We start from the raw sequence: 27,643 nt of genomic DNA, 5'->3' as shown, positions 1-27,643 counted from the left end.
ATGTTGAAAATATGTTGTGATGTTTTGTTTCCTATCTGTCAAAAAAGTACAAAAACACAAGTAAAAGCAAATAAATAAGGGGGGGGGGGGGGTGAAAAATAACCAGTGCAAACATGATATCGAAAAATAGATTACTATTCACAAATTATCTGACGGGTGTTTCTAAGGTTTTAAATATTAACGAGTATCATTCCAGGTATATACTTGTAAAAAGATTACGTCTTTACAATTTAATTGTTTTGATAGATATTGTATAAATCATTAGCAGCATTTAGATTTTTTTATTGCAAACCTAAAAATGGTTCATTGGTTTTATGATCATACGTCATGTTTTAAGTATGAACTTGTAAAGCATAAATACATTGTACATATATGTATGTCAAAAATTACAACTTTTGTGGCACTGTATGAAAAGAGGTTATTGATTATATTCTTGTGTATCTGAAAATTGTTACTACGGTAACGATTTTCTCATATATATAAGCCTACTACTTAGCAAATTTTGATCAATATTTTTACATGTAACAATGGATGGATGTTTAGATATCACGCCTATAAAGATCCCTCGCCCTTCTTACCTTTCCTTCGTGGATTTAGCTATCATTGAAGCAAAAGAAAAGGTGGGTTAAATAATAGTTTTAATTTTTTTGTTGTTGAAGAGAGATGGAACGTAAAAAAATTCACTTCATTATACAAATTGATGGTATTTGATTTGTGAAGAATTCAAATTATTTTGCATTTAAACGGCATTTTAGGCATTTGTAACGTCAACGTACAGGATGACTTTGAGTGTATGAAAATAGGGAGAGTGAATGGGGAGCAGGGGGTACATGTAGGAGGATGGAGAAGGATATACCCCGTAGTCACCTCACGAAAATGTCCTTGTTGCATCCCTGTCAAATTACTGAGTATATGTCTGTTAGAGTTACCATGAAATAAAAGTTAAACAGCAAAATAAATGGTGTTCACAACTTTTTAAAAAGGACCGATGGAAATTCTAGCACCATATGTGTATTAGAAAAATAAAACCTTTCAACAAGAGTTCGATAGTATAAACTACAAAATTTATATAATATAAATTATGAGTTTAACAGGAAGGTCAGGCGCGTATATAGGAATTTTTTTCCGGGAGTGGAGTTGGGGTGTTCCACATAAACTCTATCAAAAAAAAAGAAAGAAAGAAAAGAAGAGAACAACAAAGCAAAACAAAACAACTGCCCAAACCTGAAAACCTATTTCGTTGGGGACGGGGTGGTAGTGGTAATGTAGACACTTTTCTTGGTCAATCTTTTTCAAATGCATCGATCTTTCCATTTTAAGAGGGATCCGTGTTTCCTTGGGGGAAGGGGGTAAGGGGTTATTTTTTCGTTATTTTTACATAGAAACTTAATAATATTGAATCCCGTCAGGATTCGGAACACCCCTCCCCCTCCACGCTTTCTAGATTCGCGCATGTAGGTACAATATTTTATTATTATTTTTAAGGACAGGTCCAGGATTTTCATGAGTTAGAAAAGGATTATACATATGAGACAGATTAAAAAATTGAACAAAGTTAGGGTTTCATCTGTACCACCAACCCCAACCCCCAATAAATCCGCCGATGTAAGCGCTAGATTTTTCCCCTTTCCAAATAAGTCGTGGTATTTCAATACATACAGTGACAAAGAAAAAAAAATAAATATTATAAGATCCAGTCGAAGGCTTACAAACAAGATTAAAGTTATCAATTTAAAAAAAAATAAAAGAGGGTATATAATTATATGTGTTATCCATAAATATGTGTTACACTGGTTAAAAATTTGTTTTGCAGAGGTATTTGTATTGGTCGGATGGTCCGAAATTAATTTCACATTTGCTTAGTATATACACATGTAGTAATTATTGTAAAAAAAAAAAAACAAACAAACAAAACCAAAAAAAAAAAAAACTCGCAATTACCTTGTTCTTTCTCTTCTTCCTCCTTTCCTTCATGAAATATTTTATTTCTTAAATAAAATCCGCAAGATGGCTAGTAGGTTATCATATCAAAATATGATTCCTTTAGTCCATTTATTTTCTTAAACTGAGTTCCAGTTTATATAAAAAATTTTCCAGAAATCGAGAAGTTTTGTGGTCTAAGAACTAATTAAGCGTTCCAAAACAATAAAGACTCGACCTATGGAAAATATTTGATAAAAATCAAACTCAGTTTAAGAAAACAAAATAATTAATAAAGGGTTTTTTTTACATGATAAACCCCCCACTATATACTAGTACATGTACATTTACATTCTTTATTGAGAAGTTGGCTGGTTTTAATTACCAAGAGGATCAGAGATAACGAGCTGTCAACTTCTCAATACAGAATAGTACATCTACAGTTTTTCTTTTATGCCCTCAAATTTTTACTCAAATTTGCGATAGGCAACAATCAAAATTTGCCTATTTATACCCGCACCCTCCAAAGAAAGTTCGGGTATATTGTTTTTATTCTGGTCTGTCCGTCCTTCTGTCACTCTTTCTTCTTCCTCAAACTCACCTTTACTTTCAGCTGTACGTTATCTTTTGGAATATGATAGGTGGTGTCATTTAGATATGCAATAAAGTTTCAGAGTTTTCATTTTCATCCTTACGACCAAATGAGGGTCGAAAAATGACGTTTTTTCCTCAAAACCCAGGCTCCGGGGCCATAACGCTTAGACGAGCTCACTTTTGATCTCAGTCTTCAGAGTTCTCAGAACTCCTCTTGCAATTTACGCAGTTAACAAATCATCGTTTTGAAGATGATAGGTGTACGTGGTGTTCTGTAGATGTGCAATATAGTAAACGGGGGTCGAAAAACGACTTTTTTTTCCTTCAAAGACCTGATTTCCAGAACTCCTCTTACATTTTACACAAAAGACATCTCAATTTTTGCAAGATGATTGGGGGTATCCTGCAGATGGTGTCAATAAGGTTACGGAATTTTCATTTTCATCCTGGGGGTTAATTGGGAGTCAAAAAATGACCTTCCTAGAACTCCGCATCAATTTAAACACAGTGTAGACATCTCATCTTTTGCAAGATGATTAGAGGTGTCCAGCAGATTTGCAATAAGGTTACAGAATTTTCATTTTCACCCTCGGGGCCAATGGGAGTCAATAAATGACGTTTTCAAGTTCTTGGGCCGATTTTCTTTTTTTTTTTTTCTTTTTTCTTTTTTTTTTCTTTCTTTTTTTTTTTTTACAGAAAAAAAAACAATTTTCTGAAACTCCCTCTTTTAAAATTAGAATTTATTTCATCACAATCTTTAATTTTAGACCGGTAATGAATTTATTTTTTGAAATACTAACATAAGAGGCCTATACAAAAGAAATACATGTCATTTTTAGCACAGCTTAAAATAAGAGAGCGAAATCGTATACAGTAAATTAAAATGGTGATTCTGACATTTTTAAGAAGACAACAAATTGAGCATAAATAAAAGGGATAAACAAATTTCTAGCTTAGGGCTTGATGAGATGACGTCATATTCAGTGCTTATCAACCTTAAAACTTTAAAAACTTGAAACGTAAAAAAAACTCTTCACCCACAGGTGCTTGGAGACGGGACCCCCCCCCCCCCCCCCCCCAAGGGTTCTTCGACTTTTTAAAATATAAAATAGTTTTCTTTGACACATTCACGAACTTGTTCTCTTTTAAATCAGAGAGTGTGAATTTTTATAAAAGACGGTTAGTTTTAAGTTAAATTCTGGATTTTTCAGTTGTAAACTTCGTGAATGTGTCAAAGAAAACAATTTTATATTTTAAAAAAGTCGAAGAACCCTTGGGGTACGGAACGCGGGGGAGGGGGTCCGTCCCCAAGCACCTGTGTCTTCACTGAGGTAAAATATACTGCAAAATTCATTTTGTAACGAGCATTGTTATCAGAATTGTTCATTTTTAGGAGGAAACACTGTTGGCCAGTGCAAAAAAGAAATATGGAGACATTTCTATGAATATTGTCATTATTTACAAGACAAAGCCTACACTTGGTGTTGCTATAGAAGGAGGACTTAACACTAGGCAACCAATTCCAAAAGTCATAAGTATTCAGGTACCAAGTTTATTTGGAAATTATATAATGAACATAAAGACCTATTCAGACAATGTTTTAACTAATTAAGTGAAATGCATGTATTTTACAATAAACCCAATAGCTTATGTCATATTATTTTCTGAAGGTTAAGAGGTTGTGATTGCGTCTTTCAAATAAACGCAATTTCTTGACTTTTTGAAGATGAATTATGTCAGAATTGCATTTCCAAAACATTTCTGAATTTTGTAAAGCCATGTGAGACGTGGGAGGGGCATTAAAAGTAACTGCAAATTCTGGATTTTTTTTTCTATATGCAAAATCTAAAACATACTCTTTGCTTTTAGCACGGAGGATCAGCGTTTGAGTCGGGAGGTCTGAAATGTGGACACACGATTTTAGAGGTGAATGATCAGACCCTCTGTGGTGTGGACCACCGTGAGGCAGTAAGGATTATTGCTGACGCCTTCCAAGACCCCTCCACAAACTGTTTGAATCTTCTTGTAACCATGGACTCTAAGAAAACATAAATCCCAAACTCCTATTTCCCGCTAAGAAGCGTATATATAAGGATAAATTTCGTAGTGAACTTCATAAGTTTAGCATTTCAAAGGGATGGAGAATTTATTATTAATAAAAATCAAAACTTATTCACACTGACATAAGTTTGAATATTTTGTATGTATTTTTCCAGCCCCCCCCCCCCCAAAAAAAAACAATACAAATCCTGTAATTTTTCAATTTTTAATAATTTAATATTCACATCAATATTTTACAATTATTTTATATGATGAGAGAAATAGGTTTTGTCTCCCCTTCTGGTGACTGTCACTTTTGGTAACAAAAAGGTTAAAAACAGTAAATGTCTCAACTTTCTGGTTCTTCCTTGGTGTAGCAAGACAAGTGTACATTTTAAATCCTGATTTGTAAAAATATCCTAACAGTATGTACATATAAACTGCAGATTGGTTTTGGGACAGAATCCATATCTGTATTGCAACGAAAGAAAGATTCCCTAGTCACATATCACAGTAATAGGGTTAATAAACAGATATCTCTTCATGAACTTTCTACAAATCGTCTGAAGTCTTCTAAGCTGATTTTTCCTTCAGGATCAGATGTGCACTGTGCGATAAGCTAAGAAAGAGAATAAAAATCTCAGTTAGTGGATACGCAATTACAGTTACAAATTAAAAAAAAATTATTCTTAAGGCAAAAATTGATTACTTACAGCTCCTATGACATCATCATCTACTGGTAATTGTAAACTACGACATAGGTTTCTCATGTTGTCTGCATCAATGTACCCGCTACGATCCTTGTTGTATCTGAGGAACATTTCATCAACACGCGTTTTGTCTGTGATGGCAATTTTCTTTAATTGAGCTCGAACTTGTTTCACTAAGATATCCAAATCTCCTGCGCTGTAAAACACAAAATCAGGTCATATTTTAAATCTCAACATTTCAAATACTTGTTAATGGAGGTAACTTTATCAGTATGCATATACAATAATGCATTATTAAACATACCTTCTCCTAACTTTCATGGGGCCTCCTTTGATCATTTCTTTTTGAGCTCTGGACTGACCCAAGTAATCCCTTAGGGTTTGGATGGTGCTTTCTGCCAAAAAAAAAAAAACCCATATATTTCATAAAAATTACAGAATGTAAAATTAAAATTTTCAATTTTAAACAAAATGATAGCAATAATTGTTTTAGCATGGAAATAGTATCTAAGAAGTGTGTGGGTTTTTTTTTCATTTTCAATATATTAAATAGTTATGCATTGTTACCTGGGAACTGAGATTTGTGGTCCTCCATGTATTTCAGCACATATTCATCAGCGCCTGTGATAACAAAGCGATGTTTGAAAACATCAATTACAGCACCAATGTAGAAGTCCTGAGGACCATAGAAAGTGGGCTGATCGGGGGCTGAGTTGGGCTTAGCCACTCTGGTTCTCTCCAGGAATTTTCCTCCAATAATTCCTGAGTTCCTGACGGGAGGCTCATAAATTGTCATCATGTCATCAGCCAATCTGTAGGAAATGATGAACCTTCTTCCATTATCCTCCGGTCGGACAGAATCCTAAAAACATTCATGTATTGTTAGTCATTCACTGTCATTTTGTTGCGGTTGGAAATGTCCACATGTAAAAACATGAAAGAGGGAGTCATGCAATCTTATTTCAGTAAAGAGCATGATGAGAAAGGTCAAAACAGTAGAACATACCATGACTGCTTCAAATCTAAGAACTTTGTGGTCATTCTCTAACATCTTGATGAAGTCTTTCTTGGGAGGCTGTGGTATCAGTGACAAACAGGACTGTAGGGAGTCTTCCAGGGAGCCAAAGTGATTGTAGGGAGGAATTTCCTGCACAGAATTAAAAGATTATCCATTTAAAACTTTAAGATTATCCATTTAAAACTTTAAATTATATATGAAGATTGACAATGATGTAAGAAACTCTCAAAAATAAAACTATTTATGCCATCATGTGTTTTAGAAAATTTTCAAATTAAAGAATTGTCCCTTCTAAAAACTATGTATGGAGTGAGGTTAAAACCATACAACAAATTTTATAAACTATTTTAAATACCATTGTGCTTGCATATTTTTTTTCTTTAGATAGAGAATTTTGATATATAAACTTACCATTTTGGGCAAATCCTTTAATTTCTCTTTGACATCTAGGGAATTGAATTCTGTCTGTCCAAAGTGATGGTAGTAGAAGGCTTTTGTAAAGTTATCACAATCATAAATGAGGAATTTTCGCCCATAGATAGGAACAGTTGCTCCTATTTTGAAGTCTTTAGGTGTGTAATATTCTTTGATTTCATTATCTGATAACTCCATCACTACTGCGGGGAAGGAGGATTCTACTTCATATCTATTTTTGGGAACCTTGTGTCTCCCGATGAGGACTGGGAATGGATCTCTTCCGTCATTGGCTGTATGGACTTCTCGGACTTCCAGAGTGTCATCCACCAGATAATACTGAAAACATAACATGTATAAGGATCAGAAAAACAGAAATTCTCATCCCTTGTGTTATCACCAAAAACCGTGCTGACATTCAGCATAAATGTGTTGGGCAATTTCATCCCTTGGGGGGTAATATAATCAATGTTGCCCTCAACCCCAGTCAATATTTGTATCATGTTGCTGTATTGTGGTACAATCTAAATGAAAAAAAATTTGATTATGTGAAACTTACATGAATGACATATGGACGCATTTCTCCAAACATGTTATCTCTATCATCCCAAACACAATAGAATCGTAGCACTTTTCGGTCCATTTCCAAGAACTGCTTCGTCTTATCAAAAGCAGATGGAGTTTGGTAGGTTCGAAGAGCAGCTGCATCCTTTCTTTTCTCAATGTAGGGGTCTGATGGCATATCCTCGGAGGGGTTCACAACCAATCCTTCACTCTCAAGGAAATCCTGGGAATTAAAGTTTAACAGTAAATATTTATAGATAGGTTTTATGCATATACATGAATATATTGTAAAACAAGTCCCTATATAATCTATACAAACGCAAACGGTTCATAATACTACATATTCACTGGTTTTGAAGCCGTATTCACCGGAGGGTCGGTGCGCGTGCAGCGGCATTGTGACGTCACAATCAACACCTCAAACAACGTTGTAAACAATGGTTGCAACGGCCGGAGCCAGCTGTGTATCTGAGCAGGAAAAAACATTAGCCAAGCCTATTGCTATTTTCTAAACATTTTGATCTCTTATAAACAGTTAAAGGAAAACACGGAAGTTATAACTTGTGATCTGGACATTTTTTTTTCTACGACAGAAGTTCGTAAATGAAAGTTCGCCTCGGTCAATATTGATATTTTTCTGGTGAATAACAAACCATATTCACCACCGAAAGAGTCCATAATTGTATAATATTGTTACATTTATCATTATGCCTACATAGAGGTAACATTAATTAAATGACCATGAAATAACACAAAATTTGTTTGTTAAAACACATTAGGAATTTAAAAAAAGGTGTGTATACCTGTGTGAATTTGTCACAATTTACAATGTGGAAAACCTTTCCATAGAAGGTGGCATTGGTGCCGTTGTTAAGATCTTTCCAGTGCCAGTTGTCTCCCTGGTCATTCTTTGGAAGTCTCTGTCTCTTGATGAGTTTTCCTGAATAAGAGCATCATATAATCATTAAGTTCCGATTTTAATATTGCCAAAAAAATACAGCATAAATTTTGAGAACAGCTTTAGCATTCGTATAACTCCTCATTTTTATGAAGCTAAGCAAGAATTAATTAAACAATCTACCTTGTGGCATCCCACTGTTTTCAACATGAGGCTCCACAACGGAGATGCTGTCATCTTCCAGATAATAATAAATATCAACTGGTCTCACTCTGTAATATTCTGCTGGTGATTCATGTACAGTTTGCTTAAAGTAAGCATTAAACCTCAGAACCTGTGGTGAAAATACAACAAAAAAAAGTTTATTATGTATTGTGTACATGCAAAAATTAATTCAAATAATAATCAACCAGTTTCAGAAAAAAATCTTAATATCATTGATATTAGATCCATTACCTTTTTGTCCCATGCTTTGTGTGCTGGCACAAAATCCTCAGGTGGAGCTTGTTTGGCCTGTCCATAGGTAAGAGTTGGATTGAAGTTGGCTAATTCATCAAGTTCTTGATCATTCAGTTGGTTGTACATGATGGGTTGACCACCAATACCTGAGGTTGGCAGTGTGGGGATGGAATAGCCATTTTTATAGTTCAAGGAATGGCTCCTATGAAACTTATTTTGCTGTAGGTATAACAAAGTATTTAAAAAAAATATTTTTAATAGATTAATAATTGTTAAGAATTCATATGAAATAAAATTGCAATTAGTATATGTACGTCTCTTATAGACTCCAATAAAAAAATACAGTAAATTTGATATCGAATTCGATGATTATATTGTGCTAAGACTGGAATACAGAAGAAAATATTATATATGTACTTCATTTCCTAAAAGTCTGCTCACTAGACTATGTCTGATGTATATAACTAATATATGTGCTGCAGAACAATGATTTTTAACCTGGCTATATATCTTTGCATTAAAATTATTATATATGATTTTACAAACAAATTCACTCGTTTGTAAAGTTACTTACAGTTGGGTCTCTGAAGGAATTCCCTGGAAGAAACGGCAGGCCCTCCATTGTGTGTTTCTATCCCTTCAGTTTATCTGTCGTGTGTATCCCAACAACACAGTTCACCCATACAATAGTTACAGCGTGGTTGCTAACCAAACAGAACCAACGCGTGAAATCCCGAGATCTCCACATGACGTCCAAATTTACCTTCAATAGAGAAGAGTTTCTAATTGTAAATTTTTTATCGACTCAATATTATTGATTATATTTAGACATTTCAAAAGTAAATGAATGAAGGGATTGCTTCATAATGAACGAAGTAAGTATACATTAAGTATATGCTTGTGACTAATGTGAAAAACAACAATAAGAAATAATTTGGAAGGATGCAATGGTTGATTAGCTCGAATTTCCTCGTAAATAAAATATTTTTTCCAAACACCCTTGTTCAGTACAGATCTAGGAGTGGGGTAAAAGCACATAATGCATTCTCAAAAAGGTTTGTTTCACTAATCGAGCAGTAATTTTCAGGGCAATGTTGTTTATATCCTCTTGAATTGGTGTAGACGGGTCCTCTACAATATACATTTAACTACGTCGCTTAATTGAATAAAATACATGCACGTGCAGCTTTATTTAGCCACTCGAATTAGCTTTATTTAGCTACTAAATCATACCCATATCTTCAAAGAGCATTTTTAGCAAATAAAAAATGGACATTGTCACATTCGTCATGTTTGATGCACTGTAGTCCGAAATATCTGACGTTTTCCTGGCTTTTTTACAATTTTGATATTTTACGTGCCAGGAAAACGTCAGAACTGTTTTTTCTATTGATATGAAAAAAACGCTCATTTAAGAAATACATGTAAGTATCATAGGCACTCCCCAGCTTAATTGTTAAAAAATATACTTCTACTATACTATAAACATAACAAGGCATGAAACTAGCCTCCATGTTAGATTCCGCTTAGTGGCACTTTCTGACTAATAGCGAGAATTTCTCGCCCAAGTTGGACTTTTCTCAGACATCAGACTGTCATTTATTGAAATAAAATCAAATCAGGTTGAACCTTGCAGTACGTTCGTCGCATTCACGCGTTTACTAACATTTTCATGCAAACCAGGTCTCCTCGGCCGGAACTTGAAGGTTTATGGGGGTACAGATAATTCGATCATCGTTTACCTTCAAAGTGCATCTCATGGAAAGCTAACGTTGTTTTTCATAAGGAACGAATGTACCGTGAAATAGATATAATTTTACATCAAAGGACCTTGCAAAATTTTATATACATTTTCAGGCCAATCAGAAGCTGTTTCAGTGTGTGTGTGTGTGTACTTGGGGGGGGGGGGGGGGGTCAACCGAACACCATATTCTTTGACAAGAAAAAATATTAGGCCTATTGAAGGAGGACAATCGTAAGATAGGTTTGTTTTCTATTGCATAGTATTAGCATATTCGTGTATTGGCAAAATTATAGGGATGAAAGGAGGGGGCACGATTTTTCTTTGCACTTTTATTACTTCTATTGATAAAAAGAAGTCTTGCAGATACTAGTACTTGAACTTATGAAAATATATTGTCAACCGGTTAGTCTATAAGTCAGCATTGCCAATGGATTATATATGCTTTAGTACCCCTGGTACTAATTTTAACTACAAGTATTATGAGTTTCTATTGCCACTTAATCTTTTTGACCCCCCCCCCCCCCCTGAAATCCCGGATTCGTCTCTGTAAACTGGTAAAGTGTGTTACTTACATACATGTAAAGTATTATAAGTATTACTTTTATTGCAAAATAAATAAATATACAAGTACATGTATATGTTATCCTGATAGCGGGACTTATTTCTAATAGATGGATTCATACAGATATACTATAATAAAATGGGACAGTCTAAAGTTTAATAATAAGTTCAAAATTTTCACTAAAATATTATATAAGTGGTTTGGATGTTTTAAATATTTTGTAAGGGCAATTATTTCTAAACATATATATTTTGGCATGTTCACATCACTGTTAATATTTAAAAAGCTGAGACTAACTTCATCAGCTCACTCTTTGTTGATTTTATTACAGAGTTCCACTGAGAATGATAGCATGTATGGCATTACTTTTGACCGAAAACCAGCTTCAGTCCAGTTAACAAATGCAAAGACAGCTAGATTAAGAGTCATTTAATAGGCTAGTTTACTATGTATATGTCATTACTATGAAGTTCCTGAGCCCCGCCCCACACTGATTTCACTGCAACAACCACATATAAACACAAACATATACACAAAGTGCTAAACTATTAATTGCTTCATGTGCAAGATTATAAAGTGTGAATTTGCACATGACAAGTCACAACTACAGTAAAGGATTCAATTCGTGATGCGTAATTCTGAGGGGACAACTATTTGATTCTGATAGGTGCTGGCAGATTTTGGAGAAGAAAAAAAAATCTGTCCTTGAAAATGTTGGAAAAAAATCTATTTTCCACTAGGAAGAAAATAAATTATTTGACTTTGAGTGATGGTAACCCCCCTTCCTCCACTCCCCGCACACTCTAATTTTCTCATTTTTTCTTTATTTTTTCCTACCCACATTTTTTTGGTGTAGTAGAAAAAAAAAAAACTGTCCTAAATCATCTTGGAAGTAAAAAATCTATCCTTCAATGACATGTAAATAAACATTTTGAAAAAAATACCGCCCCCCCCCCCTCTTTAGAATCAAATTGTCGTCCTCTGAATTGTATTATTCTGTTTTTCTGCACCATCATTGAATCCCCCCCCAAAAAAAAGCCAAGTCTTTTTCCTGTGTATAGTTCCTTTTCTTCCAATATATCTCAAAATTTTCGTGCAGAACTTACTTCTGCAAATATCTGCTTTATTTTATTATATTTATTTACTAAACATTTTACCCCACCCCTTCCCCCGGTCAAATCCACCTCTTGGGGGGGGGGGGGGGGGGGGGGGGCACGCGAGAGGAGCACTATCCCCCCCCCCCCCCAATAATTTTGCCGGTGTATAGAATACTATAGAAAATTAATTCGTATTTTAAAATACAATATTAGAAATGAATAATTAATATTCTCCATTTTAAGTTCATTATTTTCATCATTTTAAATAAGTAACAACTTGATATTATGATGATATATATTTAATATTCCATTTAGGTCCATTTGATTTCCATTTGGGTCCATTTGTGTTTCCATTTGGGTCCATTTGTGTCCATTTGGGTTCCATTTGGGTAAATCGACGTGCCGGGCCGAGGAGACCTGGTTTGCATGAAAATGTTAGAAAATGCGTGAATGCGATGAACGTACTGCAAGGTTCAACCTGATTTGATTTTATTTCAATAAATGACAGTCTCCGATGTCTGAGAAAAGTCCGACTTGGGCGAGAAATTCTCGCTATTAGTCAGAAAGTGCCCCTAAGTGGAATCTAACATGGAGGCTAGTTTCATGCCTTGTTATGTTATAGTAGATATATATTTTTTAACAATTAAGCTGGGGAGTGCCTATGGTAAGTATGATGTTGTAGCTAAATAAAGCTATGTTGAGTTGCTAAATAAATTAAACTTATAGGTAATTCAAGCTACATAACTAAATGTAGTGATTGTACCAGACCTGTTGAACTCTTCTGAAGGTCAAACTCTAAGGTCAAGAGTTCAAAAATGTTGGTAGCCCAAAGAAAGGTTGCGAAGAATACACATGAAATATGAAAGCCCTAGCACCAACCATTCAGAAAATATGACAAAGTTTAAAGTTATTCAAAAGTAGGTCATACTCCAAGCTAGAGGTCATGAGGTCAAAAATATTGGTATCAAAGGAAAGGTCTTGTCACAAGAATTGCATAATTGAAATATGAAAGCCCTAGCACCAACCATTCAAAAGTTATTGCCAAGGTTAACATACCTGTTAACCCTTCTTTCCATAAGCTTAGATTAATAATAAAAGACAAAAACAAACAAACAAGGAAGAAAAATGAATGTTTAAAAAAACAAAACAAAACAAACAAACAAACAAAAAAAAAACATTAAAAAATCACATTAAAGTGAATTTTGAATCTGCTTGAAACTAAAACTCTTCTGATTACCGTAATTGATTTCTTGAACAGGAGAAGACTGGTTTGGTAACCATCATTGACTCCATAGGAAAACCCAGAACAGCAAAGCTTGTCTTAACAACAGACACGCTGAGTGTCCTGAGGGAGGAAATAGTATCAACTGACAGCAATGGAAATGATGAGATGCTAAACCAGGTAACTGTACAGAACACAACACATAAGAACAATTTTAATTATCTATGTTATGAGGTAATTAATGGTATAGTGTCCCCAACATTATTTTGCTATTAGAACTATATCATATATCTTAAAGCATTTTTTCTCTCTCAGTTTACTCCAGTCTTGAACTTGACTTACAATTCCATGATAACGTCATCTATAGCTACCATATATACATGTACTTGCATGTAAGTCAATTTATGCCTATAAGTAGTTTTTTATTTGGTTCAGATTATTTTGGAGGAATTTGCCATGGACCTTCTTATAAGTCAGTACATTTTTTTGATAGAATCTGTTGCAAATTTCAAATGAATATTCTATTATATTTATACCTGTGTTTCAAAGTACACTGTATGTTTAGGGGTATAATGACAATGATATTTGATTTTTATTTGATTTTGTTACAAGTTTAAACAAAAATAAGATCAATAAAATTTGTAAGCACTTCTACTTAATTATGCATATGGTAACCTTAGCATTAAAAGATTCTTAAGATTAAGTTTTGACCTTTATACTATTAGATGATTATCATTAGAGTTGTTTCAGAATTACCTATTCTTCTTCCTGTTGAAAAAAAGCGATGTTTCTAGAACTCACCTTGTAAGTTGAACATAGAGTGTTGACCAAAATTTAATTCCCAAAAATCTGACATAGGCAAGTATATATGGTTTATTTCAATGTACTGAATGATGAGAATTTCAACAGATCCGTGATGTGTGCCTGGTTAGAGACAACTCTGGAGGGTTAGGACTTGGACTTAAGGGAGGTGCAGATTGCGGCCTTCCCGTCTTCATATCAAAAATGCCCCCCAATCTTCCAGCTTCAAATTCTGGCAAACTACTGATTGGAGATGCTATTTTAAAGGTATACTTTTAATTAGCTACAAGAAATTTATTATCAAAAGTAAAAACTTTTTTTACAAAGGATGACTGCACTTAACGCCTGTTTTTGGGTCTTTTTTGGTTGCTTCTGTTGCTTTTATATCTAAACCTTATTTCACTTTTGTATGTTTATGAAAGAATCCTGTCAATTTGGAACCGAATTTAAATCTTAAAATGATTTTAGACTGTGATACAATAAAATGATTCAATGTTTTTTGTCCTTACTGCTTTCCAAATATAGTGAATTTACACTAACCTGCCCTTGATTGAACATTAGATATGCATGAGAGGTGGAGCTAACATTGTAAGAATGGGTCTAAAATTAGACTTGATAAATAACAATGATATGTTTGGAAAAAAAACATGATCACTCTTTCCAATCTCCCTCTCTATTCTGTATGGCACAAATACACTTCTGACAAAGGTTTCAAAACGAAATTAACAATAAGAGCACGTCAATGTAATTAAAGCAGATTTTATATCAATGCCAGATGACTTATTGTGTTTGAACATAATGGCCTAGTTAGCATAAAACATGCTACCTTACAAGTCATGTGATGGAATTTAGTATTCACAAAGTTACCTGAGGTAAGAAATCACGTGGTGAATTATAATATTCAACATGTCACAATCCTTGGTTACAACACAGAGAGCGAATGTAAGAAGAAGCAGTTTTTTCTCTTTTTAACTATGAGCACATGTTTGTCTATTAATCTCCTTTTGACACATAATTATTTATGCAAATATACAACTACTGTTAAACGTAGAACAATAGACAAACATGCGCTGACTATGTCTAATGTCAGTAAAAAAGTGGGTGTCCTCATTATCGAAAGGAGATTTAAGAAATTGTGATAACCCCTGCCTTTGAAAACAGATTCGAACTTCGTAAATACACACTTTTATTAAACGTAATTAGATAAAGTTGTAGACTGGATGTTGACCATTCTTGCAATGAAAAGAAAAATGCTTGTTTTGAAAGTTTATTTTGTCGCAAATTTCGCATGTCCTTAAGTGCAGTCATCCTTTGATAACCAGGATTCCTGATTACTGCGTTTTGATTGTGTAGTTACCAACTAAAAGTGCACAGGAACAATTGTTTTTGGTTTTCTGTCTTAAGTTATAAGTTCATTGTTAAAAGATTTTAATCAAGCATCACATGTTTTAGATAAATGATATTGAATGTGATAAAATGGAACATGATGCAGTCATCGAGACACTGAAATCTGCCGGACAAACTGTTCTTTTGACCGTCAGATACTTCAAACCAGCCGCTCTTTTCCTGAAAAGGGGTAAGTACAGCAGTTTGTATTTTTTCTGAGCTCCTGTACCATAATATTTGCTATATAAAATGCAAAAAATTGTTATCTGTGTTACTTTTGTGCAGTATGCTTGTTAACATTTGAAACTTACATTCTATATGTATGTATTTCCAGCTGTACCATATATAATTCAAACTTGTCATAATGTTTCATGAAATTTTTATTGTACATGTATTCATACTCCAAAAATTTTGCTTTTTCATATTCAGAGTCACAAAGCAGTGCAAGCTCTCCAGGAGTAAGTATTTAACATACAGAACTTTTGTTGTGTGGAAAGGTTGTATAATTCTTAATGTTCGAGCTCTCTTGCATACTTATATGCATCACTGTAATAATTCATGTGTAAGTTATTTCTTTCTAAAGTTAGCATTAATTATTTGCAAAAATTTCCTTGTTAACAAACTTTTTAAAAAAAAAATTGCATTAGATAATAGTTATGTTAAATTGTCATTTATATTGTAAGTTGAGAAGTCACCATCTTACCTATGATCTTTGTATTTAGAGTTCTCAGTCTCCGTCCATCCCTGAACTTGAGCGACAGTGGGTAGTCTATGTCACTATCCCCTTGCTGTTTGCATACCTGTCCAGATTCATCCCAGGAACAGACAAACTCAGGTGTGATATGCATGAAGTACTGAAATTATGTTATTGGGGTGTCTTTAATCCCACCTGCTGTGTGTTCCAGGGGTCCATGTTTTTGCCCTGTTCACGATTCATTTTGTTTACTGGATTTATGAGATTAATCACTGTTATCTTCAACTTTTACATGAAAAGAATTCTGCATATATGGTAATACTGAATAATTGTTACAAGTTAAGAATAGAAAAAAATATTTTGACTTGATTTCTGCTACCAACACTTGACATCAGAGAGCAAAATTATTAAGATAAAGTTCAAGGTACATTTTGTTAGATATCTTTATTAATAAATGGTTTTGCATTGTTGTATTTGACTGTACTCTGCAGTATGTTGATTCTTTCAGAACTAATGCCTTTGAGGTGGTTGGTGTGAATTCTGCTTCAACAGGAGTTGTACAATGTGAAGACAGTAGATCATTGGCTGATTGGATAAGAGCAATAACCAATAATATTTCAGCATTGCTGACTCATATGGTATGGGGACATTGTATCAATGCTTTGTTGTAACAGAATAAAATGCTTATGCTCTGGGATGTTTGAGAATATTTAGCATGTGTCTCAAGTTACAGTTCTGGTTTTCACTCTTTAAATATCAAAGAGCCAATTGATGGGAAATATGAATTTGATATTTTCATTTCAGATAAAAATGAGCAATAGACTGTTAATCCCAGAAGATCAAGTAAGTTGTGAAAATATCAGTCACTAAATTGTTAGATACATAAAACATAGATTTAAAAAAAATACTTACATGCGATTGTCATTTATTTTTTATCAGGTTGTTCACATGACATGGACCCAGGAAAGGGTCTCTCCCATGCGACACTTTCAAGCCTGGAAACCAAAATTTCTCTGTCTCAAAGGCACAGAAATCTGTTTGTTTGATGTTCCTCCAGTAAGTTCTTTCAGTATATTTTACAGAATGAATTTAACACATCATTCCTAAGTTCTTACAAAGACACAGCTCTTCTGTAAAAGAGGTAAATTGAAACCTTTGTATTATTTTTAGATGCAGACAAGAGACTGGGTACGCTGTGACACTGTATTCAAAGTGTATGAGTGCATGTTTAAAGTTCTCAAGGTATCAAAATATAAAAAAAAGTAAATTTTCTTTTCTTAATTTAAAAAAAAAATAGAGATGCTTTTGTGCTTGCTGTATAATGTGTGTATACTTTTACATACCATGAATTCTTTTATAAAATGGATTTGTTTGAGGCTAAAGTACGGTCAGACCTTGTTATCTTGAACTCAATGGGGGCAAGAAATACTGAAAGATATCTGAGAATTCGAGAAATCAAGGTTTATATATACATGTATATGTAAGGATTAAGTAGTTGGGACTTCCAACTCACCTCGACATATCCATTGTATTGGAGATAAAATGGTTCTGTGTTCAAGATACCGAAGTTCAATTGTACATGTATGTTTGAATGAGATTCTCTTTATAGCTGTATTCACATAAAAATGTATCTAATGTTGTTTGTCAGGATGTTGAACTTTTGGATGATCGCCAGCATTGTTGCACCATACACTGTGGGACAGGTGAAAAGTTTTACCTGAGCACAGAGAGTCGCTCTGATCTCCTCCAGCTGGAGAAAGCCTGGTACAAAACCAACCACACCAGTATATCTAGCATAAAGGTAAACATTACCACACCAGTATGACTAGCATAAAGGTAAACACTGCTACATCAGTATAACTAGTGTAAAGGTAAAAGCAACCACACCAGTATAACAAGCATAAAGGTGAACACAACCACACCAGTATAACTAGCATAAAGGTAAAACCAACCACACCAGTATAACAAGCATAAAAGGAAACACAACCACACCAGTATAACTAGCAGCTAAACACAACCACACCAGTATAACTAGCAGCTAAACACAACCACACCAGTATAACTAGCAGCTAAACACAACCACACCAGTATAACTAGCAGCTAAACACAACCACACCAGTATAACTAGCAGCTAAACACAACCACATTAATATAACGAACAGCTAAACACAACCACACCAGTATAACTAGTATAAAGGTAAACACTACTACATCAGTATAACTAGCAGCTAAACACTACCACATCAGTATATCTAGCATAAAGGTAAACACAACCACATCAGTATAACTAGCATAAAGGTAAACACAACCACACCAGTATAACTAGCATAAAGGTAAACACAACCACACCAGTATAACTAGCATAAAGGTAAACACTACTATACCAGTATAACTAGCAAAAAAATTAACACAACCACACCAGTATAACTAGCATAAAGGTAAACACAACCACACCAGTGTAACAAGCATTAAAGTAAACACAACCACACCAGTATAACAAGCATAAAGGTAAACACAACCACACCAGTATAACAAGCATTAAAGTAAACACAACCATACCAGTATAACTAGCATAAAGGTAAACACTACCACACCAGTATAACTAGCATAAAGATTAACACAACCACACCAGTATAACAAGCATAAAGGTAAACACAACCATACCAGTATAACTAGCATAAAGGTAAACACATCCACTTTAGTATAACTAGATAAAGGTAAACACTACCACACAAGTATAACTAGCATAAAGGTAAACAAAAACCACACTAGTATAACTAGCAGCTGAATACAACCACACCAGTATAATTAGCAGCTAAACACAACCACATCATTATAAACTTGCAGCTAGACACAACCACACCAGTATAACTACCATAAAGCTAAACACTAACACATCAGTATAACTGGCAGCTAAACACAATCACACCAGTATAACTGGCAGCTAAACACAACCACACCAGTATAACTGGCAGCTAAACACAACCACATCATTATAACTAGCAGCTAATCACAACCACATCAGTATGTATAACTAGAATATAGGGAATTAAAACATAATTATATTTGTGTAATAAACCAGCAGAAAGGTTAACACAATCACATTAGAATAACCATCACAAAAGGAAAGGCATCCTTACAAATTTGTCCAGCAGAATATTAGAAACACACACATTGCAGTAACCAGAAAAGGTTAAAAAATATTACATACATGTATCATAAAACTTTCATTAAATTCACAAAATCACATCAGAATTACACAGAGAGCTGAAAAGTTAAGCAAGCAATACCAGTATAACCAGCATAATGGATTATTTAATTGATGGAAATAAAATAAATGGAAATGTTTTTATGCCCCCCCCCCCCTTGGAAGAAGAGGGGGCATATTGCTTTGTTGCTGTCTGTTGTTCAGTCGGTAGGTCCGTCAATCTGTCTGTCAGTACACCAACAGTTTCCATTCATTTTCTTCGCAGAGGTTGCACATACTGAAATGAAATTTGGTATACAGATTTAGCATAAGAAAATCTAGGTCAAGTTCTGTTTTGGGTACGATTGAACAATTTTTGAAAAATTCCAATTATTTGCAGTTTCCGTTCATTTTTTTTTCGCAGAGGTTGCACATATTGAAATGAAATTTGGTATACAGATTTATCATAAAAATATCTAGGCCAAGTTCTGTTTCGTGTACAATCAAGCAATTTTTGACAGAGTTATGCCCCTTGGACTTAAAAAAATTCCAATTATTGGGAGTGGGGGTAAGTGTTTCACAAACATCTCTTGTTTACAGAAATTTTCTAATAACATGTGAATTTGTCATTGTAGAGTAAAACCTTTGGTTGCACCTGGAGGGGACAGCTTTCTGGATTGACACTAGATCTGGAGTCTGGATTTTCTCTGTATGACAACACTTTAAAGGTATAGAGAGATAGTGGAAAAACTTATCCAAACAATTTAGAATTGTAACTGGCTTTTTTATTTTCTTCATAGTGAAATGTCAAGCAAACAAAAAAGTTTTAATAATATATGTATACATATTTACATAGAGCTACATGTGGACTTATAAATTCTCCCAACTCAAAGGCTCCTCCGATGACAACAGATCCAAACTGAGGCTCCACTTCCATAGTGCAGAGAATTCCAACAATGTGGAAACCAGGGTAAGGACAAAATTGGATTAGAACTGTGTTTAATCATTGATTTTCATAATTATCATTTTTGATATTCAAATATTTTTTCCAAAGATTTAAAAGTAGATGATTGTACAGTAAAACACACTTATAACAAATAGCCAGTGATGAACAATTATGCTTCGTTATAAACATAATTTGTTATATCCATTAAGTTCACAATGCATTTTAAAGCCAAAGGGAATAAAAATCACTTCACTGTAAGCATCAATTCATTGGACTTTTGCGAGAAGCGCTGACTTTTACAATCGACGATTTACTTTTACACTGGGACAATATACGGCAGCTCTTCTACGGTATAAATATTTAGCTTAACAGTTAATGCAAAGATAATAATTGGGCGTTTCAACGCTCATATTACGTTGTCTATGGAGGGGAACGTGAAACATCCCATACTAAACCCCCTGCCTTCCCACATTGACCAACTCCTGCCAAGTTTTCCTTCTGGAATGGTTTTCTTCCTTGTTTGATTCCTTCATAAAATAAGATTGAAAGGAAATACTGCCCCTCACAAATAAGGTATTTTAAGTTACGTTATTCTACCTCCCATCATTTCTTGTGTTGATTGTATACCAGTAAATTATGTAAGTGCCCCTAACAAAATACCTATGACCACAAGCAAGGTTTACTAATCTAATATCAGATCCGTACCTCCGTACATAACACATGTTTAAATGTCAAAGTAAGCCGTCGAGTGTAAAAGTCAGTCTTCTCGCAAAAGTCCATTATAAGCGTGTTTTACTTTCTCTCTCTTTTTTTTTTTTTTTACTTCTATTGCATGTTTATAAGAGTCAGGAGCTTGAAACACTTATTATATTATAATACCCTGTGTACTTTTGTTAGGCACAGGTTTTCATTTTGACAGAGTCAGAGATATAATTTTTTGGGAACTATAGCCAAAAGGGAGGTTTTGATTAGCACTAACCTCTACAGAGACTGAATAAAAGCATCATATTATGTTAAATGTCTGGTTTGGATTGTGTTTGTAGGAGATCCGGTGTTCCAGCCTTCACACTCTGCTTTACTGCATCCATATCATATTATGTTAAATGTCTGGTTTGGATGTGTTTGTAGGAGATCCGGTGTTCCAGCCTTCACACGCTGCTTTACTGCATCCATATCATATTACATTAAATGTCTGGTTTGGATTGTGTTTGTAGGAGATCCAGTGTTCCAGCCTTCACACTTTGCTTTACTGCATCCATATCATATTACATTATATGTCTGGTTTGGATTGTGTTTGTAGGAGATCCAGTGTTCCAGTCTTCACACTCTGCTTTATTTTATCCATATCATTTTATGTTAAATGTCTGGTTTGGATTGTGTTTGTAGGAGATCCAATGTTCCAGCCTTCACACTCTGCTTTACTGTATCCATATCATACTATGTTAAATGTCTGGTTTGGATTGTGTTTGTAGGAGATCCAGTGTTCCAGCCTTCACACTCTGCTTTACTGCATCCATGCCTTTCTGTCTGCTAAGCTGGCATCAGTAGATCCCTTATTTCTAGGGAGCCATTAAATCAAAAGAGACATCGACTAAGAACCGCAAATTGGTTACGCAGCTATTTTGCTCTTTATCATTTACAAATTATGGAACTGTAATATTTTTCTGAGGATCATCTACATTGTAGTTACTTTTAAGCAGAGGAGTTTGTTTCGTTGCAGTTCTCTGTTTCATGTGACTGTATAATGCCAGAAATTAAGTCCCCTTTTCAAAAAATCTCACATGCCACAGTAACTGCTTGTTATCAAACCATGTAGTAGTTTAGTTTGAAATGACATTTGTCATATTTATTAATACATGTTTCTTTATTCTAAAGTACACAATTTTAACTTTCATGTATTGGTGAAAGAACTGTATTAATATGTGTATTGATATTTTATATAAATTGTATTTTACAATTTTTACATTTGTATATTTTATTTTATCTAAGATTTTGTATTTAGCTGCAAAAGTGCAACAATACATATTCTATTCTAATATATTAATTTACTTCATGGCCAGTTGCAGCTTCCATTCTTTTTTTAGTATATTTTTTTTTCAGATGTGTTCATTTTTAATGAGATTAACTTCAAACTCATTTTCGTTTTGTTAATTTTTAGCTCTACTGGTCAGAGACCAGAAGAGCTTATGCGATAGTAAGGTGTCCGTCATCCGTCCGTCTGTCTGTCCATCCGTCTGTAAACAATTTTTCAAAACACTACTCCTCCTACAGTTTTGGTCTGATTTCAATATAACTTGGCACACAAGTAGACTACACTAAGATACATAATTCTGTTTATCGGTTTTTGCTTTCAATGAACAGTGTTGCCATGGTTACTAAAAATAGAAATTTCTGTGAAATACATTCAAAACGCTACTCCTCCTACAGTTTTGATCTCTTTTCAATATAACTTGGCACACAAGTAGATTACACTAAGATACATAATTCTGTATATCGGTTTTTGATTTCGATGAATGGTGTTGCCATGGTTACTAAAAATAGAAATTTCCTTGAAATACTTTCAATATGCTACTCCTCCAACAGTTTTGGTCTGATTTTAGTATAACTTGACACACAAGTAGACTACACTAAGATACATAGTTCTCTGTACCAGTTTTGGATTTTGATGAACGGTGTTGCCATGGTTACTAAAAATAGAATTTTTATGGAAGCATCCTTAGGTAGTGTAGGTTCCAGTTTGTTCAAATCATGACCCCCGGGGGTAGGGTGGGGCCACAATGCGGGATCAAAGTTTTACATAGAAATATATAGGAAAATATCTTTAAAAATCTTCTTCTTAGGAACAGCAAAGCCATGATTGGTCATATTTATGTGGAAGCATCCTCAGGTAGTGTAGATTCAAGTTTGTTCAAATCATGACCCCCGGGGGTAGGGTGGGGCCACAATGGGGGATCAAAGTTTTACATAAAAATATATAGGAAAATATCTTTAAAAATCTTCTTCTTAAGAACAGCAAAGCCATGATTGGTCATATTTATATGGAAGCATCCTCAGGTAGTGTAGATTCAAGTTTGTTCAAATCATGACCCCTGGGGGTAGGGTGGGGCCACAATGGGGGGTCAAAGTTTTTCATAAGAGTATATAGAAAAAAACTTTAAAAATCTTCTTCTCAAGATAAGCAAAGCCATGATTGGTCATATTTATATGGAAGCATCCTCAGGTAGTGTAGATTCAAGTTTGTTCAAATCATGACCCCCGGAGGTAGGGTGAGGCCACAATGGGGGATCAAAGTTTTACATAGAAATATATAGGAAAAACTTTTAAAAATCTTCTTCTCAAGAACAGCAAAGCCATGATTGGTCATATTTATATGAAAGCATCCTCAGGTAGTATAGATTCAAGTTTGTTCAAATCATGACCCCCGGGGGTAGGGTGAGGCCACAATGGGGGAGTAAAGTTTTACATAGAAATATATAGGAAAATATCTTTAAAAATCTTCTTCTTAAGAACAGCAAAGCCATGATTGGTCATATTTATATGGAAGCATCCTCAGGTAGTGTAGATTCAAGTTTGTTCAAATCATGACCCCTGGGGGTAGGGTGGGGCCACAATGGGGGGTCAAAGTTTTTCATAAGAGTATATAGGAAAAAACTTTAAAAATCTTCTTCTCAAGATAAGCAAAGACATGATTGGTCATATTTATATGGAAGCATCCTCAGGTAGTGTAGATTCAAGTTTGTTCAAATCATGACCCCCGGAGGTAGGGTGGGGCCACAATGGGTGATCAAAGTTTACAGAGGAATATATAAGAAAAAATCTTTCTCTCAAGAACAGAAAAGCCATGATTAGTCAAATTGATATGGAAGCATCGTTGGGTAGTATAAAATGAAATTTGTTCAAATGAGCGCCCCCGGGGATAGGGTGGGGCCACAATGGGGGATCAAATTTTTACAAATGAATATAGGGAAAATATCTAAGTTATTTGTTATATTGATATGAAAGCATTGTCAGGTAGTTTAAAATCCCCCCCCCCCCTCCCCCGTTAACTTTTCAATACTGAACTGATTTTTGCTTTTTTTCCTAGCCAATGTGCTCAGGTGAGCGAATTGGCCCATGGGCCTCTTGTTTTGAAATACTTTCAAAACGCTACCCCTCCTACATGTTCTGTCTGATTTCAGTATAACTTGGCATACAAGTAGACTACAATGAGATACATAATTGTCATTATTGCTTTTTGATTTTGTTGAATGATGTTGCCATGGTTACTTAAATCAAAATTTCTGTAAAATTATTTTAAAAGGCTACTCCTCCTACAGTTTTATTCTGATTGCAATAAATCTTGCCACAAAAACAGACTAAACCAAGGATCATTATTCTATTTATTGCTGTTGCAAAGTTTCAAATCCAAGTGCTACTTTAATCTTCCTTTATAAGTACAACCAGTAGAGCTACAGTCTCATCAGAGACTTCTGGTTACTGAGAGTCTTACACTGGATTGTTTGTTTTGCTTGTTTTAAACCTGATGTCATAGATAGAAAAAACAGACTTCATGGCGTTTTTTTAAGGTTGATTTCAAAAGCGATACCTTGCATACTGCCGGTATTACACCAAACTTACAATGTACCAGTACATGTGTATACTATATCATGCCTAGAATTTAGCACTTTCATTAGGCAACAATAGATACACATCTATATCTCTATAGGGGATAAGAGGTGGTCATTTTAAGACACCACAATGTAGATTGTGTAATTCATATTGTATAGTCAATCAAGAGTGTGCATTTTATTCCAATGTTTTTATTACAGTTTGCCATAATGCTAGTTTCTCCAAACTTTATTTCTTTATTTGATATTGTATTTGCCAATATGCTAGTTTCTTCAATTTAGGTTCATTAATATTATTGTGTTTGCCATAATGCTAGTTTCTTTAAAGGTTGTTATGTTTTGTGTCTTTATCCCATTGGTGCTATGTCTTGTGTTATTGAGTGGTTGCTAACAGTGATAATCTTGGAGTATTTTATTTTTGTGGATATCAATCATTTGTGTTGTATTGTTTTCCAAATCAAGTTTAAATCTTCAGTGGAATTTCCCTCTGAGTACTGTAGTTCCTTATAACTCTCTCAAGCAATGAGGATAGCTGTAGTACATTTTATAGAGGTTGTATGTGGACTTCAAGATACAACATTAAATTTGTTGTTCTTGTACAATACATGTAGTCATTTCAGGTAGGTTAGTAAAAACATGTAGCTGTCTATATTGTAGATATAAATACTGGTTTAGGTTATTTTGGTCCAATGATCACCATGAAAAAAAAAAGTATGAAACATATGAAAAATTTCTTTATTGGTATATGATGCATTGATGTAGTTATGTACCTTTGTATGGCCATAGGTAATTGAAGAAGTTGCTTCAGCATCTGTAGTGTAAGTAGAATGGTAGAGAGCATGCTTTGTTGAGTTTTACATCGTCTTCCCACCATTTTGCTATTGTTACTGTTATAGTGGATAGTTATATTGTTACCAATGATGACAAATCTTTGATCCGCCCCTTGCACTGTTTGTTAGATCTGCTCGATCAAAATTTTATGCTAATTAAATCTCATGCACAATCACTAAAATGGTATTAATAGAGTTTGTATAACTGTTTTGATTACTGGTGTAAATGTGTGTAATCTTTCAAATTGTAGGAATGTGTTGAATTGTTTAATCAGTATCTGTACTTGATGTTCATCAATTACAATTTCACTAATCTGATTTGTGGCAAATCTTTGTTAGATTTTTAACTAGTTTTTGATAATGTCTGTTATATTTGTACTTGTACATGTAATGGTTTAGGCAATCACCATGTTCAAGAATCTAGTGAAATGATTGTTGCATAAGGTAAATTTTGCTGATGTTGAATAATGCTCTAAAAGGATGCAAAATATAAAATGTTATTAATACATCTTTTGCTTTGTTTAAAACATGACATCCTGTAATAAGAATTATTAATTGATGCAGAAAGGCTGCATAATAAATGCATTTTGAAAGAGAAAAAACTTTATCTAGCTGCATAATGGCTATGTGTTATGGTTATTTTTTTACAAGTAGTGCTTTTTATGGAATTTAGAATCTGTTGATATCATTTTTATGTTTTGTTTACGATTACTTCAGTGCAATAAAAGTCTTGAATTATCTGAACTTCTTTTTATTATATGTATGTGAACAGATCAAGTTATGATGAGAAAGGTAATTTGTTAACACCTCCAACTGAAAACCATGTACATGTATTACAATTATATATTATTGGTCATGGTTCAATGATGACATAATCATAACATATAAATACAGACAAACCTCGTTATCTCGGACTCGAGGGGACAGAGAAAAAAATATGAGATATCCAAGGATTCAAGATATGGAGGTAAAAATACATATATAGAAAAAGTGGATTGGACTTCAAACTCCGACTTACCCATGGTATTTGGGATACCTAGATTTAACTGTATAAAATAACTTTTCACTATCAATTAATATTATTTATGGTTCAAAAAGTGTATTCAAATTAACTTGCAAAATTGGTCTTCTAGTAATACTTTACACTTCAAATAACCAATTCAATTCAATTCACTTTATTGACAATTACCATGTCGGCATACAGTCATGACATAAAACAAATTAACAAGAATAATACATACATATACAAAGTGACAAATGTGAGTTGAACAAAATAATGTAGAGTATATTCACATATTTCTAAGTATTCATTGCTGACTTTCTTTTCTGGTGTCAAAGCACTTTTTCAAAAAACAACATATCCTTCTAGCAGTTGTAATATTTGTAGGATTGACAATTTTTCTAATGGGATTATCACTAGTATATGTGTTTACATTAAATATATCAGCATAATTGCATCTAAATTGGTCATATTACTTTGAACAGTATAGAACAAAATGTTTTTCATCTTCAATAAATAATTTACATGAATAGCATAAACGTTTTTCTCTAGGAATAGGGGGTTTACAGTATCTGCCCGTTTCAATATACAATGGATGGGCACTGATCCTTAATTTTGTTAATACAGATCTAAAACTTTTCTTTAAAGGCAGCTTTAAATAACTTTGCAATTTGTATTCATTTTGAATTACAATTTTACTATAAAAAGCTAACTTTCCAGAGTTTGATTTGCTTATATTTTTCAGTTGTTCATGTATCTTGTTTTGGTAATGCTCTTGTAATTTGTTTTTCAAGGTTGTGTGAGAAATATCCAAAGAAGTGATATTTAATTTTTGTAGTAATGAAGACAGTTTTCTTTGCCAAGATATTCTAGATACAAGTTTTTTGTCTTCTTTAAATGCAGAAATCACTAATTAATTATTATAATCATGTTTGTTTTCCATTTCCTTA

General features: G+C 33.9%; 3 protein-coding genes across 3 annotated transcripts; 2 read left to right on the top strand and 1 right to left on the bottom strand.

The window, feature by feature from the left end:
* The first annotated feature begins 523 nt into the window (after positions 1 to 523).
* On the top strand, positions 524 to 4,566 carry LOC133175717 (whirlin-like). The gene is made up of 3 exons (XM_061310825.1): positions 524 to 620; positions 3,908 to 4,057; positions 4,384 to 4,566. The coding sequence occupies exons 1-3, from the start codon at positions 528 to 530 to the stop codon at positions 4,564 to 4,566; spliced, it is 426 nt and encodes a 141-aa protein (XP_061166809.1). The 5' UTR covers positions 524 to 527.
* Positions 4,567 to 4,869: 303 nt separating this feature from the next.
* On the bottom strand, positions 4,870 to 9,347 carry LOC133175877 (EF-hand domain-containing protein 1-like). Its single transcript, XM_061311019.1, has 11 exons — positions 9,192 to 9,347; positions 8,615 to 8,836; positions 8,342 to 8,492; positions 8,064 to 8,200; positions 7,256 to 7,483; positions 6,694 to 7,035; positions 6,271 to 6,411; positions 5,832 to 6,126; positions 5,569 to 5,659; positions 5,268 to 5,460; positions 4,870 to 5,173 (listed from the first exon to the last, which is right to left on the bottom strand). The coding sequence occupies exons 1-11, from the start codon at positions 9,237 to 9,239 to the stop codon at positions 5,096 to 5,098; spliced, it is 1,926 nt and encodes a 641-aa protein (XP_061167003.1). The 5' UTR covers positions 9,240 to 9,347; the 3' UTR covers positions 4,870 to 5,095.
* Positions 9,348 to 9,391: 44 nt separating this feature from the next.
* LOC133175775 (gamma-1-syntrophin-like) lies at positions 9,392 to 22,107 on the top strand. The gene is made up of 14 exons (XM_061310888.1): positions 9,392 to 9,492; positions 13,279 to 13,422; positions 14,152 to 14,310; positions 15,496 to 15,619; positions 15,859 to 15,887; positions 16,152 to 16,264; positions 16,632 to 16,761; positions 16,928 to 16,966; positions 17,063 to 17,179; positions 17,294 to 17,365; positions 17,772 to 17,924; positions 19,946 to 20,038; positions 20,167 to 20,280; positions 21,729 to 22,107. Exons 1-14 carry the CDS (start codon positions 9,484 to 9,486, stop codon positions 21,828 to 21,830), a joined length of 1,398 nt encoding a protein of 465 aa, XP_061166872.1. The 5' UTR covers positions 9,392 to 9,483; the 3' UTR covers positions 21,831 to 22,107.
* The last annotated feature ends 5,536 nt before the right edge of the window (positions 22,108 to 27,643 follow it).

Source organism: Saccostrea echinata, unplaced genomic scaffold (genome assembly GCF_033153115.1).
Source record: "Saccostrea echinata isolate AGI-Se365-2 ecotype Australia unplaced genomic scaffold, CSIRO_AGI_Sech_v1 ptg000064l, whole genome shotgun sequence".
NCBI lineage: Eukaryota > Metazoa > Mollusca > Bivalvia > Ostreida > Ostreidae > Saccostrea > Saccostrea echinata.
This window is presented reverse-complemented; position numbering and strand designations above follow the sequence as displayed.